An 18,067-nucleotide genomic window follows, 5' to 3' on the forward strand; every position below is an offset into this window, starting at 1 on the left:
ACTGACTTTAGTGGGGTGAATAGTTATGCACGCTGAAGTTTTCTGTTATGTTGTCCTAAATGTTGTTTCACAATATAAAAAAAAAAACACAACTTCACAGTTGTAGGCATGTTCTGTGAATGAAATGATACATACCTTCAAACAATCCATTTTAATTCCAGGTTGTGGGGCAACAAAACATGAAAAATGCAATGAGGGGTGAATACTTTTGCAAGGCACCGTACATGAAAAAGGTCGACAATGTCTGGATAGACACCACATGTTAGACAATAGGTCAACACTTTTTTTTTTTTTTGTGTTCTAAACCTAATCTTCACCCTAACACTAACCCTCCCTTCTGGTGCCTGACCCTGAAAGAAAAAAATAAATAAAAATAGTTGACCACCTTCCATGTCGACCTATTGTCTGTCTAGCATCTGGTGTCTATCTAGACACTGTCTACCTTTTTCATGCAGATCTATAGTTTGGATACCACCCTAATAAAATACAGTCAGTCATCTACATTTTGTGTTACACCAGTAACATGGTTTGTGGTGGTGCACGCCTCACCTTTTATATGTGGAAGGTTTATTAAAATGTTAAATAATTATACAGCCTATTGTTGCAAATGTTTATATTTGAAATGACATTTAGTTATAAAGAAAATATTTAATGTAATTGTACATGTCAAATGATGTTATAATTACGGTTTGGCTTATGCTGACTTTTAGTTTGGTTAAAATCTGATAACCCTGAAATTAGAGACCTAGTAATAGTTTTGTTTTTCATATAATGCAATGACAAATGGTTCCATAATATGGTAATTGTCCATTAGTGAACTAAGCAGTTTATTGCATGCTCAGTCTGAGTATAACTGTATGAATTCACAAACCGTTTTTGAATTTAACCCTGAATACATACAGCTGTGATTAAAAGCAGTGTCTCTTCCAGCTGTAATAGCTCCATTGCCCCCAACTCTCCAGGCTGTGTTTGTAAGTGAGTACTCTCTCCTTTAACTGAGCCCCAGGAAGCAGGTCCTATATCCAGAGATGGGCCTGTCTGTCTATCTGGCAGGTAAGGTGTTGCAGCTAAGTGTTAACTATCCAGCAGATGTTTTCTAATCACACAAACTTCTTCCGTGTGGCTGTGAACCGTTCCATGTACTGAAAATAAAAAGGTTATAGTCAGCGAAGGTACTTCCTAATTACCTCCTAACAGTACACTCAAAGAGCATATTTAAAAAAAAGTATATAGTACATGTGAGCAGTACACATTTGTTATAATTAGTCTGACATGCATCAGACTGTTTAAAATGGGATTTGATTGCAATATTACAGCACAGTTCCAAAATTACATTCCATTAAGAAGCCATCTTGGGGGAGACCAAATCTGTTAGAAAAATATTAATAGTCCCAGCCTGACCCACAGTTTATATCATTTTTGGTACTCAGTGTTTAAAATATTTTTCAGAGTCCATCTGGGGGACACTGCTACCATGGGGTTGTACAGATTAACGTTTCTTTGAGGACTGAAGCTTCTCCCCTTTCTCTGCCCAGTTTATACATTACAAAGTCCCTAAGGATAGGGTACACAAAGAAAAGGCTGAACACACACTTGTAAAACCACAACAACAGAACTCAAGAATGTGTGTACATGTAGGAACACAATGTCCCCCAATTGTATTTGGAGAAATTGATTTAATGGTCAAAAAAAAAACCTACTTTAAATTTTATCAAAGCTGGAGATCCTACTACTACTACTACGGGGACATTACAAAGCTGCCCATAGAAGAACGTATGCTCAGACCTGGTTATACACAAGACTTTGAGCCAGGGGAGTCTTAAGAGAGATGGGAGCCCGTGTGCATTCTCCATGCAGGGCCCCCTACTCTGTCCCCGGCAGCCGGCTGACCGGCCACCGCAGAAGCAGTAGACTCTGGGCACTAGAGTGTGCCCGGAGTCTTCTGCGCATGCGCAGAATGCCAGAAAAATGGCCGCGGCGGCCATTTTCTGGTGTTCTGTGCAGCACTGACACCCGATGGGACCACGGACAGGTGAGTTTTAAATTATATGGGTGCAGGGTGTGTGGCCCCCCTGGACCCTGCACCCATTATAGATACACCCCTGCTTTGAGTTCCAAAGCAAGTCTTGAACAATAAAACTTGGTCCTCTGCCCACACATTTACCAAGTACCTGTATAACGAAGGCACCAAGCTGTGCCGCCGAGGATGCACCAGCCGATCTGGTTAAGTGAGCAAATGTATGTTCCAGAACAGGCTGCTTGGGACCAGAATAAGCCTGAATGGGGGGGGACCTCATTCATCTACCTATAGTTTGTTATGTTATTGCACTACCTCTTCTCTGCGCATTGTGAAGAACCAGAAGAGCATCTGTTCCAAAGATTGGAACTCCTGTCTCAAACCACAAGCAAGAGTCAGTTGTCCATGGCCAGAGACAACTCCTAGCACTTTTAAAGAAGGAATGACTACCTCATAGTTCAGGTGAAATCTTGACTCCATCTTAGGCTGGAAAGATGGTGTTGTATGCAAAACTGTCCTGCAATTGTAAAAGATAAAAGAGACCTGCAGGATAGTGCCTCCAATTCTGTAACCAGTGAAGCTGAAGTAATGGCTAAGACCGAGATTCCCAAACTCTGCCATTGCAGTCCATATTTTAAGGATATCCATGCTTGAGCCCAGATGGTTACATCAAATTGAGGTACTAATGTCACCTGTGCTCAAGTTCTGATATCCTTAAAACCTGGACTGCAATGGCAAAGTTTGGAACATCTGGGCTAGGAGAAAACCAATCTTCCCCATTAACTTCATACAAAAAATAAGTGATTCTGGAGATCCAGAATAGTTTTCACCAGCAGTTGGGGATCCATGTCTTGTTGGCAAGAAGGAAGACCCTCCATATCTTGATATCAAAGACAGGTCCAGAAAGGCATACACTGACTGGAAACCAGATTGGATTTTTTGTCATTCTGAATGCACCTGTGCACTGATAATGCTGGTACAGGTGAAACTGCAGTAACTGGGCAGAAGCGACCTTGAGAAATTGTCTTGATAAGGCTTTGATGGTCATGCAATGAGAGCTTGTCAGGGAGGAGAAAGCCTTTGCAGGGCTGTTCATCTCCCTACTAGCTCAGTGCTAACTGGTACCTGCACCCTTAGTGCTATTCATCCTAACAAATGGTTGCCACATAACCAAAGAACAATCTAAGCACTTCCCTGAGGGTGGCCATGTTAGTAATGCCTGTGCTACATAACATCCCATCCCTCTCCCCTAAGGTGCACCATACGGCACTACCTCCATATCTCTGGCCAGGGGAGTGAGGCAAACTGAACCAGCAGCCTAAAGTTGAAAATAAAAAGAGAGAAAATGCTTTAAACAGGGCTTTCAAGAGCCAACCCCACAGTAGAAGCCTGTCCAACTCCTTGGGCACATGGAGAGAGAAGCTTCAGCCGTTAGGGTAGAAAATAACCTTATAAATGCCCAGGCTCCTGTGGCCTTAGTACAACCCCATAACTGTGACCCCTAGATTGGATGAAGGAGAAAAGTAGAGTTGTGCAGACACCAAAATCAATGATCTGGATCACTGGATGTCAACATTCTGAAACCTTGCATAAGCATCTTCTACAACAATGCAAGTGTAAGAAGAACCATACTTTACTAGTTGGCTTATGTAAAACACCAAACATTGTTGCAGGAGCTTATAAAAAAAAAAAAGTTTCCCTACAAGCAATTAGTGATTAGGATAACATACAAGGTTAATACAATATCACAAACATTGGCTAAAAAATCATAATAAATTTATATATATATTTTCTCAACACAATGTAACTTATATTTTAGGTCAACTTAAAATGTATCACCTTTTCTTAGGGGCATATTCAATTACTTGCAGTACTTAACATGCAGGGAAAGCTCTGGATTTAAAACCTGGCGCTAAGCAATTATTCTGCGGTAAACCATAGGTTCTGCGTTAAGTGCTGGAATCTATGGATTTTCCCATACGGTAACCTCCTAGGGGTGTGCAATAAGTGGCCCTCCAGCTGTTGTAGAACTACACATCCCAGCATGCCCTGCCACAGTGTTGCTATTTGGCCTTGCTAAAACTGTTGCAAGGCATGCTGGGATGTGGAGTACAAGAGCTGGAGGGCCTCTTATTGCCCGCCCCTACCCCTAGATCAGTGGTTCTCAAACTCGATCCTCAGGACCCCACACAGGTCATGTTTTGCAGGTCACCCAGCAGATGCACAGGTGTATTCATTACTCACTGACACATTTTAAAAGATCCACAGGTGCAGCTAACTATTTCACTAGTAATTATGTGAGGAGACCTGCAAAACATGCACTGTTTGGGGTCCTGAGGATCAAGTTTGAGAACCTGTGCCCTAGATGGTGTATTTACCGCAGGTTTTTCCTCACAGCCCCTGATGCAGGACATAATTGAATAGGTTCAGGCTGACAATTACCTACAGACTAATTAAATATGCCCCTTAGAGTTTTGTAAGAATATCTCCCACTGGTTTTCTTAATATACTGTATATTTAAGAATAAAATACTCTTCTTTGACTTAAACCTCCCATCTACAATTGATGGTTACATACTCTGTACCAGACACTGAATCTAATAATAACTGAATTGAGCACAATTACTCCAATCTGTTTCTTATACCCCTTTTACACCAGAGCAAAAATCTGGGTTTATTGCTGGGTTTACCCAGGTCGCAGATCAGTGTAAAAGGGTCCCTGTCAAATGACCCAGCAATCCAACCCAGGTAGCTACCAGGGTCGGGCCCAGGATGGACCTGGGTAATGCTGCAGATAGATGAACATTACTTAGCGTTTTGTGTTTCTAAACTGCAAAAAAAAACTATTCATCCTTAAGGGAAACAAATCTTTCTCCAGAAAATTTCTGTATCATGGAGTCTATTAGGCCTTTGTATAGAAACATCTTCAGGTGGGACAGAAGTCAAACTACACTTGGGCTGTGCATTTACTATCCAGGTACGTCACATAACCCAAGAGCTCTTCTAGGCAGTACAGAGGTTGGCATAGATCTGCTGGTGCCCTGGGGTTCAAAGAAGTTTCACATCTGAATTCCTTTACTCTTTCCATAAAGTCTAGGCTTTTTAGTAGAAATAGTTTGACCTTATCCTGAACATCGGTCTGAAGAGTTCTACCCCATAGTCTGAGGCACAGAGGCTAATGGTTACATTACTGAGAAACATCTGCTGTTACTAGCAAACTATCCTGTAGATACATGTCCTATAATAGTAAAACACCCCTAACTTTCAGGTTTATCTTGATCAGGGGTCTTTTGGACACGGGCTCAGACTGTATTGAATGTGCTGGTTATAATTGGTGCGGACACGGTATCTCCAAGGATTGTGGAAATCTGAATAGCTCCAGTTCTTATTAGCGTGCCTGATCTAACCACAGTGTTTATAATGGCATCAGAAACGTGCAAATACCCAAAGCCTTCCAGGCTCTTAAAGCGGGAGTTTCTGATTCTTTAGCTGCTCCATAAGGTAGCAGACTGGAGCACCCGGGTAGGCAACACTTCCTCTATTTTGCAGCATACAATGGACTACAGAAAAAAGGTAAGCCCCTGCGTCTGAGCACATGCCTCACCTAGACACAGGAAAACACCAGACTTGTCTCTTCTCAACACAAATGAGCTTAAGTCATTGTAAGAGCTGATAAGGAGCATTGAAGAAGATATACAGTATTCTGTGATTCCCAAATAATTGCATATGCCTAGAGAGGGTTGGTTCATCATTGGGACATATTCTCTCTGGGGTTTTTACCCGATCATTTTAACAACAACAAAAAAAATATATATGCGGTTGCCGGGGAGTGGCCAGGACGGGCATGGTGTAGGAGGTTAACTCCATAGCTCTCCGACCCTTATATCCGTAATCTAACATCCTGAGACTCCCACTCGTGAGTTGACAGTGGTATCTGCTGGGTTACTTACCCCTCCATGTCCTGAAGCTATTCTGGAGTCCCTGAGGCTGACTGCTGCTGAGTACTGGGAGCTGTTTGTTCTCCTCTATCACAACTCTGGTGACGGCCGCCATCTTGGATTTCGGTCCTGGCTAATCCTGGCTCTACCACAGACTCTACAGTGTCTCCTGGTTCCAATCCTGCTTATATAAGGTGGTGGCAGTCACTGCTGCAATTCTGCTGGCTTGCTATTACTATTAGACACTGGATCATATAGAATCAATGTAATGGACATTGATTAGTTCTGTCTGGTGCTTATATCTGCAAGCACCTAGTATTCCTGTCCTGAGAATCTCCGTGATTACAGAGATCTAATTGGCCCGGACTGCAACGGATCACCCAGGAGGATCCGCACTGTCTAATCCGGTCGTCCTTTGGATTTCTGGTCCTGTACAAGGGAAGTTATATGTGTGTCTGAAGATCCTTCTGCCTGCTCTGTCTGCTTTCCTGAGGTGAATGCATTTATAATATTCCTGCTGATATAACTTTCCTCTGATTTCTGACTCTCTGCCTTGCTGATATTAGCTGCTGGGCTGTGTGGTATTTTTGTGCAGTGGGACATATAAAGCTCCCAGCGATATATCTATATATACTGCACTGCATATCCTGGTTCATATCTCCTGAAGTCTTGTACTACCATCTGTATATTATGGATCATCTCCTCAAAGCCATTACTGATTCTGGAGCAAGGCTGGCAGCTCAAGTGATGAGATTGCAAGAAGATTTATCTTTATGTTATAGTTTGTCCCAAGATGTGGCTCGGTGTCCTGAAATGGAGACTCGTGTTCTCAGTTTGGAAGGAGGTGATACACCTGGTACTGATGGGCCGATCTCCTTTACGTCTCAGAAAGTGGCACATTGGATGCCCTCTGCTGCTCTGATGATGTTTCGTCTCTTTCATTTTCAATTTCTGTAAATCTAAATACACCTGTTCAAATCCGATTTTTGGACTTATCGTCTTCACTCCCTGTGCATATATTCAAGTTTGAGGAATCCTCAGTTGTTGGGTACTGTGAATTTACACCAATTCTTGCTAAAATCTGTTCTCCTTTCCTATCTACTTTGATGAAGATTGGGGACTTGTTATCAGAGACTTTTCTATTCTATATTTATTCACAAGAGGTTGAGACCTGGCCTGATTAATACTTTAGAATCTACAGTATTGTTTTGTTTCACTATTGAAACTTTATATGTCTGTTTCTCTGCTTGGAGGGAGAGGAGGGGAAACATTTTTCTATTAATGTATAATCAAAGTGGTTGAATTTATATGCCTATATCTGTACATCCTGACTTTTTGCTACTTTATATTCTGTGTGGGGTTTATGTTTAATATTTTCTAATGTGTGGGAGTACCCATATATTGTCTAGGCCAAAGAGCTAGGCAATGCCTATGGTCATTAGTTTTTAGCCTTGTTTTAAAATGTGGCCTTAATATTTTCTTTTTATTGCTCATTTTTCGACTCTTTATATTTATGTAAATTTACCATCCGATGTTCAAAATTAGTGGGGTTGGGTTTTGCAAGTAGAGTAGCGGGGGGGGGGGGGGGGTGTTAGGGGATCCAAGTATAACTAAGTTGGGCTAGGCTATACAGGGTGGGGGGTTATTGGGAGGTTTGTTTGGGGTGTATTTGTTTTGTTTCAATATTTTGGCTGTTTTTTGTTTGTGGGGGGGGGGTGTATTTAGTGGTAGGGACCGTTGCTAAGGGGTGAGGGTACTATGGGGTCCTGGTATACCTGAGTTGGGGTTAGGTCATACAGGGTGGGGGTTATGAGGGAGGTTTTGCTTTGGATGTAATTGTTTAGTTTTAGGTATCACTATTTGGACAGATGTGTATATTTTATTATAATGATCTCATTGCTATTCTGGTATGTGATTTTTATACCTGAGCTGCCTAGGGTGAGAGATAATATCATTTAAGGGTGTATTGTATTTCTTTTATCTCCGTATGCATGTGCTCGAATGGCGCCTTCGAGTTCTTTCTGCTATAAAAACTTACATCAGGAAGTACTTAATATATACTGTTATATGTATCTATATACCATATTGTAATCTCTTGTATTATACTAGGTTTATGCTCAACATTTGATTGGTTTGGTTTTCATATCTGTCCTATATTCGATGAGTATATTCTTGTATTTTATATTATTTACTTTTCCTTATTTGTTTATGTATGTTTAAAAATATCAATAAAAACTACGGAATTAAAAAAAAAAAAAAAGTGGTTGCCAAGGTAATGCCTTCCCCACTCCTAATACACAGAGCAAAAACCTATGCGGAAATCAAGATGGCTAACCAGCAAATGTAGCACTCCCAGAAACAGATGTATCCGTAGGTAAAGGCATTATATACTAGGACTCTTTCTGATGGGGTGCTCCCCTCCAAGCTTTCAGAGTTGGCATTTAAACTTACAGTGGCCTATCTCTAAAGATATGAGGGTACGCAGGAGGCAAACAAGACCGCAATTGTTCATTTCCAGTCGTCATTGTGACTAGTAGTCATTTCTGTGACTAGCTTGTTACCTTCTCTAAGTCTTCATTGAGATGAGCTAGAAAACTATGTCAGTGGATCCGTCTTGCAATGAAAGGGAGTCAACTTTTCTTACTTACCAGCCTCCAAGAGGCAGGACCTGCACTCACTATACTGATACTCCCCGTGTCCCCAATGCACTCCCATTGGTAGTTGCATCTTTTTTTAAGCCTCTTTAGTGCCACTTTCACAAAAGGATATAAAATTAAATATTTTACATTTCCCCAAGTTACATCACACACATACTGACCTTGTCATAGCCACCCAGGTCCCGGAGATTTTTTATCTCAAAAAGATTCCCCTCCACAGCCAACAAGGAAATTTGGGAGTCACTGAGGATGCTTGGGGGCAACGTGCTGAGCTCCAGACAGTTCTCCTCCAATCGAAGTACCTTCAGGCGTGGGCACCGAGAAACCTGAACCGAGATCTGTGATATCTAATTAAAAAGGCAACCAAAATTATGTTCAATTGGTGTGTTTAAAAGTAGATTTAAAATAAAATAAAAAGTAAATAAATAAAATGCTTAACCAAAGATATATAGGGCATGGTCACATAGGTGTTTTAGAGCTCTGTTAGTTGCAAACGAGATAACCACAGTGTTCTAAGCCCAGAGACCAGTTAGCATAACATGAAAGTGAATTGGGAACACGGTTTTCCTGAATGATTCCGATGTCAGACCACTACATCTAAAGTTTCGTCAGGTAAATCTCTCTGGTGTGACAGGGCATTAGCACCCCGTGCAGTAGATGTAAAGAAGACTGAACACTTCCCGACTGTAGAACGCTGTGGATTTATGGACAGAAATTTGCAGTGATCTGAAACATCAAGGTGACTTATGAAATAAGATAGAAGCAATTGGCTAAATCAATACCTTCCTCAGATTACTGACCTGGTTCTGGTTTAAGTTTATCTCTATGGATTGCATGCCGGCCACCTCATCTGGAACTGCCTGGATTTTATTTTTTGATAGGTCCACCACGTCCAAGTGTCTCAAGCTGCAGAGCTGGGGGGGCATTGCACGTAGCTGGTTGCCAGACAGGTTTAGTGTCTTCAATGCAGACAGCTGACCAAAGTCAGCCGGGAGACGGCTAATTTGGTTGCCGCTTAGATGCAGGGTTTCCAGCTTTTTCAATTTGCACAACTCATCTGGAAGCCTGGCTGAAAAATAAAATAATTAAAAAAAAAAAAAAAAAAAAAAAAGCATAAAATAAGGTTATGCTACAGAAGACACTATAGCTCTTATTAATGTACATCTTGCCAGCTGAAAAACATTTCTAGAGTGCTGCAGAGAGTATCAGGGGTAGGATGTTAGTTGATCTCATGATGCTCACCTATGATTTTCAGCCTATTGTGATGTGGCAGGGTTTCTTTTCTCTTCTATAATATACTAGACTCCCCTAGTTGCCTATAATTATGGCTAGCATACAGGGCCAGTGCAAGTTTTCCAGGTGCCCTAGGCAAAGCACCCAAACACCCCACTCGCCACCAGTACCATCTTTCAAACCCCCAACATGACACCAGGTATTAGCACATGCCCCTGACATGCTATCAGACATCCTCACAGGCTCCTGGCATGCCCCCAGACATCAACACCTCCCTGACATGCCATCAGACCTCCTCAAACTCAACATACCATCAGACCTTCTCATATAAACTTGACATACCATCAGACATCCCCACATTATCCCGACATGCCATCAAGCTTCTCCACATGCCTTTGACATGTCATCAGATCTCCTCATTTGCCCCTGACACTCCATTAGACCCATTACATTAAATTACTTTTAATACATTGAAAAGTATGTGGAAAAAATGCACTCTTTCTGTAAATTGTAAATGAACACCAATGTCTTCAATAAAGTGGCAAACAACGATCTGTGGCTGTTTAGAGCTAGAGGGGTGGGGAGAGGGGAGAGGGAAAGCCCTGCACTCTCAGCCTCCTGACCACCCACTCCGCCCTAACATTCACCAGCAACACGTCCCCCTTACCACCACCAAAGTGAGTGAGACAGGAAGGTCACAGATGACAAAGAGATGAGGGGGGAAAAGAACAGAAGTGTGAGAGCAAGACAGATAGAGGAAGCTCAGTGATGACAGAGACACAAATGGGGGGGGGGGACAGATGAGAAAGACGGGAGTGGGAGAGAGAGATGAGAGTGAGAGAGACAATGATTGAGGGGGACAGGAATTAGAAAGGCAGGCAGACAGGTGAAGGAACAGAGATGAGACAGAGCGAGTGACACGGCGAATGTCCAAACTCAAAAAATAAGAGTTATGGTATGACATAACTTTGTTAACTCTTTTTCTTTGAGGTCCATGGGTTCCACAGCCATTACGTTGGGCTATGAATCCCGGTCACCAAACAGTTAACGCAAACGAGTTCTCTGCTCCCAGGATGCGCCGGGGTTCCTCCTCATATACCCCACCCCCTGCCTCAGGTAGCCAGTTCGTTACCAAGCTTAAGCAGGCGGAGACAAACAAAGGGTAAGAAAGAAGAAACCCATAACTCATGAGTCCAGACTCTCAAGAGGAGAAACTACGGAAACCTCCCCCAGAACTACAGGTGCATCTGGGTGGGTGTCCTGTGGACCCCATGGACCTCAAAGAAAAAGAGTTAACAAAAGGTATGTCATACCATAACTCTTATTTTCTTCTTCGGGGTCCACAGGCATTACGTTGGGGATATCCCAAAGCAATAACCCTACGGGCGGGGACGCTCCTGGCTCTCGGAAGAGAGGAGAATCCTACGCCCGAAGGAGGCATCCTGAGAGGCAAAGGTGTCAAAGGAATAAAATTTGACAAAGGTATGGATGGAAGACCATGTAGCTGTTTTGCATAATTGCTCAGCAGAAGCACCCCGGCGGGCCGCCCATGATGGACCTACCGCCCTAGTAGAATGTGCCGTCACTGAATCCGGCACCCGCATACCAGCCTGTGTATAAGCCAATGAAATTGCCATGCGAATCCACCTGGCCAGTGTCTGTTTACTGGCTTGCCAGCCATGCTTATGACAACCATAAAGCACAAAAAGTGAAATCGGGCTTCCTCCATTTGCTCGTGCGTTTAACATAAATTCTCAACGCACGGACCACATCCAGGGAAGCCTCACCTTGTGAGAGACTTGTGCCCTGAAATGCTGGAACTACTATTTCTTCATTAATATGAAATTTAGACACCACTTTCGGAAGGTAACCCTCCCTAGTACGTAGCACTGCTCTATCTTGATGAAATACCAAGAACGGCTCCCGGAAGGAAAGCGCAGCTAAATCCGACACTCTACGTGCAGATGCCATAGCAAGGAGGAATACAGTCTTTGCTGTTAGCCACTTGATGTCTATTGAATTTAAAGGCTCGAACAGAGGAGCCTGTAAAACCTTCAGAACTATAGTCAAGTTCCACGGAACAACCGGGGAAACGAAGGGAGGCTGAATCCTCAACACCCCCTGAAAAAAGGTCTTTATATCTGGTCTCAGAGCAATTTTATGTTGGAACCAGACTGAAAGAGCTGACACCTGTACCCTTAAAGAGGCCAGGCGGAGCCCTTTTTCCAGACCGCTTTGAAGAAAATCAAGCACTCTGGATATCAGAAATTTCTGTGGATCATACCCTTTCAGTTCACACCACTGAAGGAAAGTATGCCAAACCCTATAGTATATACGGGCTGTGGATGGGTTCCGTGCCTTCAACATCGTCCGTATAACAGACTCGGAAAACCCCTTCTTCCTCAAGACGGAGGCCTCAAGAGCCATGCCGTCAGCGATAGCCGATGAAGATACGGGTACTAGCAGGGACCCTGTAGCAACCGATCCGGTCTCAATGGCAGAGGCCATGGAGTGTCTATGGAGAGAGACCGTAGATCTGTGAACCAGTGCCGTCTCGGCCATGCCGGACCTATTACTATGACGGTTCTGCCCTCTTGTTTGATCTTTCTGACAACTCTGGGCAGAAGAGCAAACGGGGGAAACAGATATACCAGCTTGTAACGCCACTTTACTGTCAGTGCGTCTACAAACTCGGCTATCGGATCTCTTGTCCAGGATCCGTACCTGGGAACCTTGTTGTTCCTTCTTGATGCCATCAGATCTATTTCTGGTAGACCCCACTTGTCCACAAGGTTCCGAAAAACCTGTGGATGTAGTTCCCATTCTCCTGCATTTATCTCTTGCCGACTGAGAAAATCGGCCTCCCAATTCAGGATTCCTGGAATGAACACGGCAGATATCGTGGGCAGATGAGTCTCTGCCCATACCAGGATTTTTGATACCTCTGCCAAGGCAGCCCGACTCCTTGTGCCCCCTCGATGATTTAGGTAGGCGACCGCGGTGCGATTGTCCGACTGTATCTGCACCGACCTGCCCTTTAAGATTTCCTGAGCCTGCACTAAAGCTTTGAATATAGCTCTTAGTACCTGGATGTTTATCAGTAGCCGGCTTTCCGCCACTGACCACTTTCCTTGGAAAGTGTGTGACCCCGTCATCGCCCCCCAACCTTGAAGACTGGCGTCGGTTTTGACTAATGTCCAATCCGGCACCCAAAAGGGGCTACCCTGCCTGAGATGCTTTGTCTGCAATCACCAGGTCAGGGACAACCGTACCTCTGGAGAGAGACGTAGCAGCTGAGACCTGATCGTGCGATGATCCTTGTTCCAGTCAGACAGAACTAATTGCTGCAGTGGTCTGGAGTGGAATTGAGCGTATTCCACCATCCTGAAGGTGGCCACCATTGACCCCAGGACCTGCATGGCTACTAGAACGGATATCTGCCTGTTGCGAAGCAACCTGCGTATTCGTGATTGTAGGGCAAGGATCTTCTCCTCCGGCAGATATATTTTCTGCACCACGGAGTCCAATCTCGCTCCCAAATGACACATCTGTTGTACCGGACAGGGTGACAACTTTTGCCAGTTTATGATCCAGCCGTGACTGTACAGACATGATACTGTCAGCCTCAAATGATCCTGTACCTGCTGTGGGGGACTGCCCCAGCAACAGGAGGTCGTCCAAGTAAGGCAAAATCCTGACGCCTTGGCGCCTGAGGCATGCCATCATCACCACCATCACCTTGGTGAATACCCGAGGGGCTGTGGACAGGCCAAACGGCAGGGCCTGGAACTGAAAATGTTCCTCCCCTACCGCAATGAAGAAATTTTTGATGAGCCTGTGTGATTGGGATGTGAAGGTAGGCACCCTGTATATCTAGGGATATCATATAGTCCCCCTGTTCCATTGCCAACACAATTGATCGCAATGTTTCCATCCTGAACCCGGGGGCTCGAACAAATTTGTTGAGCTCTCTCAGATTCCGAATAGGCCGGTATGACCCATTCGGTTTCTGAACCAAGAACAGATTGGAGTAAAACCCCTCTCGGAACTCATTCTCTGGCACCAGAATCACTACTTCTGATGCTAGCAAGGCAAGAATAGCCTTCTGAAGGGCCAAAGCTCTTTCTGAACCCACCTGCGGTTTTACACAAAAGAACCTTCAAAACATCAGGGCGTACCCTCGGGAAACAACTCCTCAAACCCAGGCATCCTCCGTCGTGAGGTGCCAGGGCTCTGAGAACCGAAGTAGTCGGCCCCCCTCCCTTGGATCTCCCAGGGGGAGGCCCGTCCCATCAGGCCACTGGTTTATCCTGGACCCTAGATCCTGAACGTTTGTTCTGCCAGGGCTTCCTGGGTCCTGCCTTTTTTGGTGGAAATCTCGCTGAGGGCTGACCTTTGGCCTTGCCCTGCGGCCGAAACCCCCGAAAGGACGCCCTCCTCAGGTGGCCGTTCCTGCCAGCGAAAAAATTGATTTGAGACAAGTCTCCTATCCATGGTTTCCTTCAGCAAAACTGCTGGGATTAGCAGAGTGGTACGTTTAATCAGCTGTGCCACATGTGCATCAACTGACGGTGGATTCTCCCACTTGGCACAGTCCTCTGCTGGAAAAGGATATAGAAGCGCCATTCTTTTAGAAGAATGGCTTATCTTATCCGGACGGACCCAGGCTTCCTCCATAAGTTCTGATAAATGTTCAGACTTTGGGAATTCTGCCTTACCCACTTTCTGGCGCTTAAACAGGGGGGCTTTCCTAGGCGGAAGATCCCCTTCCTCAATATTTAACACCGATTTTACAGCCCTTATCAGAAAGGGGACATCGGCTACAGGGAAATGATCATCACCCTCCTCGGCGCTAGACTCCTGTGAAGAGTCCTGTGCCTGTTCCTCGGAGGAGGCGGCACTGGAGTACTCACCCACATGAGGCGATACATGGCGCCTAGATTTAGGCTGCTTTGGCTTGACAGCCTGAGACTGAAAACCCCCGAAGATGATGCCATAACCTTACCAGCACTAGGGTCCATCCAAGGCGACCACATCATGGGCACTGGATGCATCTGCTGAGGCAAACCCCAAACCGGTGGTACCGGGGCAGACAGCCTGCCACCTGAGCCATAACCTGAGAAAATGACGCCCAAGGAGGCTCAGGGCCTGAAACAGGCAAACTTAATTGTTCCCACAAAGCCCATTTTGTAGAAAGTCCTGTGGGGACAATCCTGCCTTGCAGGCTATACAGGATATCAGCAACGGGGCTCCCGCCACCTGACCCTAAGACTCCTTAGACATATCACTATGCCACTGGTTCTGAGTGTATATGTGCTGCTTTCTACTCTCAACCCACACACCTGTAGCAAGGGAAGGGGAGAGACAGTATACAGGAATTACAGTTCTTTTACAGAAGAAACAATATCCATAAACAACAATCACATGTCATGCATAAATACTCCACGAGCCATATGCATATAAGCTCTCACTACCACAATCAGCCTAAGCTTAGGTAGGATAGAGCCCTGTAAACACCAAAACCAGCAGTAGGCAAGGTATACAGGGAGACTGCCCAGCGTCCTGTAGGAGCAGCGTTCAGAGAGCAACTGACATACACTTTGGCTGCCCTATATGGAGGCTGGGAGGAGCAATCCACAATCACTGCGCCAGAGGACTGAACTAGCGTGTGGATTGGGGGAGGGGCCGCCGGGGAAGCGTACCTCCCCTAGGCTGCTTGGACCTGCCCGGTAAACTGACCTGGCCGCCGCCACAAGCCCTGGCTGATCAGGAACATCATATCCCGGCGGTCTAGGCTAGGAGACAAGCCATATGCCTCCTGACTGCAGCGCGCCTCCGGCCAGTCCCACCGCCGGAGGCCGGACCGCCACGTGGTCCCGGCGTCAACGGCCGCCGCAACCACCTGCTTACCTGCCATCCCCTTGATCCGGTTGCGGACCAGGGCCTGAGAGCCCCCTGCCGAATCCGCAGCCATGGAGCTGCCAAGGCTAACGGTGCGGCGCAGGAGGAGGTAGTTGCAGCGCGTGGCCTGTGCGCCTCCAATCAGGCGCGAGGCTGCTTCCAGGACAGCTCAGACCACCCGCTGAGATAGAGAGTAAAACTGTACCTGAAGCAGGGGGTGGGGTATATGAGGAACCCCGGCGCATCCTGGGAGCAGAGAACTCGTTTGCGTTAACTGTTTGGTGACCGGGATTCATACCCCAACGTAATGGCTGTGGACCCCAAAGAAGAAAATGATATTCAACAACTGGGCTGCAGCCTTAGAGATCAAGTGACAGACAAAGTACAGAATCCTCCAAATAAATATGTAATAAAGAGAGTACAGCAAAAAGGAAAAAAAACAACAACTTTGTTTCACCTGATCGCCGTTTTGGACCCAACAAGCACCTCAGTCTGCCGCACCCTCACTGTCTGGTCCCGCCCCCCACTGACTGCTGCTCGCTTCCCCCCACCCTTATCCTTGGTAGAAGGCATGTGCTGGGCAAGGTATGAGGAATTCAGGTCACTTAGTGGTGTTATCAATATTTCAATAGGTATATAGCACATTTCATTAAAATAAAGTCATATAGAAAGGTTTTCTAGGACAGGTAAAACTAGTGCAAGATGGGTGTTTATTTTTCTTAATTGGCTTCTCTTTTTTCTTAATAAATTGCTTATACAGAGGGGTACCACGGCACCACAAATAAGTAGATTGCTTGTGACAAAAATAAGTCAGGGTAAAGTGCATTGGTCCTATGCTAATGTCAGTGACATTTTTGCCCATTCATTTTCCGCTTTACTGTTTATGTACAAGGTTACAGTGCAAATGGCTTTAGAGATGTCGCCCATTCAGAAATACTGTATAGTGTAGATAAAAAACACAGCAATTTTGCATCAAGCAAGAGAGGGCACAAAACTTAAAAATGCTCCCTGACAATGGTGCTACAATGAGTGCAATTACTGCCAAAGAGCTACTTGGCAAACTAGTTTTATAAATGTCCCTACTCGTGTTTATGCTAGATGGTGGAGAATAGGGAAATAGTCATGATCCCGGCTGTCGAGATGCATTCGCTCAGAATGCCAGCACCGGAATCCTGACAGACACCAACCTCCCGACCGCTGACATCCTGGCAGTTAATCAGGGTTAGGAACCAGGGGGAGGGTTAGGGGTAAGGTTAATATACTTACCTGGTTGTGTCGGGATTGTAACCCAATCGGGATGCCGACATATGGATTCTGAGCGCTGGCACCCCGCACCCAACCTGGATAATATACACACTGCATGCACAAAGAACCATGTTAAAGCAAATGGTCAGATAGGAGAAGCTGATATGTTCAGTGTTACTGTGAAAGGGCAATCTAATTACACTGAACCAGCTACCTCTGCACTCTACCAGAGGAGATGTGATAAATACCCATAAGCCTGGCATTCAGCAATACATCGGACCATTACATTTACTGAATTGCTATAGAAAATAAACAGATGATTCATACAGACTGACCATGGTTCTACTAATTAATGTCCCCATAATTGAATTATTTAACATTTCTGCAATAATTCAAATATACTGTACATGATTCTTTATCTGTATATATAATTACCAGTTACAAAGCATGATTCTATTATACAAGCAATCAGTCCTGGTATAACCAAATATGAACTACAAATTAAATCTGGTCAATTACTAAATTGTCTTATTTGCTTATGATGTCAGTTACAGCGCAAACCACTAAATTCCAAGTCGCCAGTTCCAGTGAATAAAGTGCACTGGATGAAATGTATATACATATTAGTGTTCCCACTAGGCTGTTTGTGTGGGGCGACACACCCTACCTAATTTGAAAGAGCTAAAATGCGCCCTGCCCTTATGGCGGTACTACGCTGAAACAGCCGTCCCCTCCCGTAGTGGGGTAGTTCTGGTGAAACAATCACCGGCGAGTGAATAGACGCACCGTTTATTCACACTGCATGGAGAGCGTGGGGCAAGCCCAGCATTTCAAAGAGTACTGGGCACGCCCCCTACAGTGAAGAAAAAAGGGGGGGGTCACAAGACCACACACCCCTTTTGAGTGACCACACCACTTTTTGTACAGGTACAGACGCCTTCGGCTTGTGCACAAGTGCCCTTCTCAGATAGCCACCCTGCCCCCTACCTTCCCTAGAGTGAACACTACGTACATTATATTTGGTGAACCTCCATAGATTTACTAAGTTGCGGCAAGCTGCCATTTCTTGTCAGTTTT

The 18,067-nt window shown here is 45.0% G+C and overlaps 1 protein-coding gene across 5 annotated transcripts in view; it reads right to left on the bottom strand.

The window, feature by feature from the left end:
* The window catches only part of LRRC57 (leucine rich repeat containing 57), a 26,081-nt gene continuing 8,014 nt past the window's right edge, over positions 1 to 18,067 (bottom strand). For all 5 annotated transcript variants that reach the window (XM_088461363.1, XM_088461365.1, XM_088461362.1 and 2 more), the window contains 3 exons: positions 9,412 to 9,680; positions 8,773 to 8,958; positions 1 to 1,142 (listed from right to left, as the gene is read on the bottom strand). In XM_088461363.1, the coding sequence (XP_088317489.1) occupies positions 1,101 to 1,142; positions 8,773 to 8,958; positions 9,412 to 9,680 (497 nt within the window). In that variant the 3' untranslated portion in view covers positions 1 to 1,100. The remainder of the gene's footprint in view (positions 1,143 to 8,772; positions 8,959 to 9,411; positions 9,681 to 18,067) is intronic.

The sequence above is a fragment of the Taudactylus pleione genome, unplaced genomic scaffold (assembly GCF_031769625.1).
Source record: "Taudactylus pleione unplaced genomic scaffold, aTauple2 ptg001041l, whole genome shotgun sequence".
Taxonomy (NCBI): domain Eukaryota; kingdom Metazoa; phylum Chordata; class Amphibia; order Anura; family Myobatrachidae; genus Taudactylus; species Taudactylus pleione.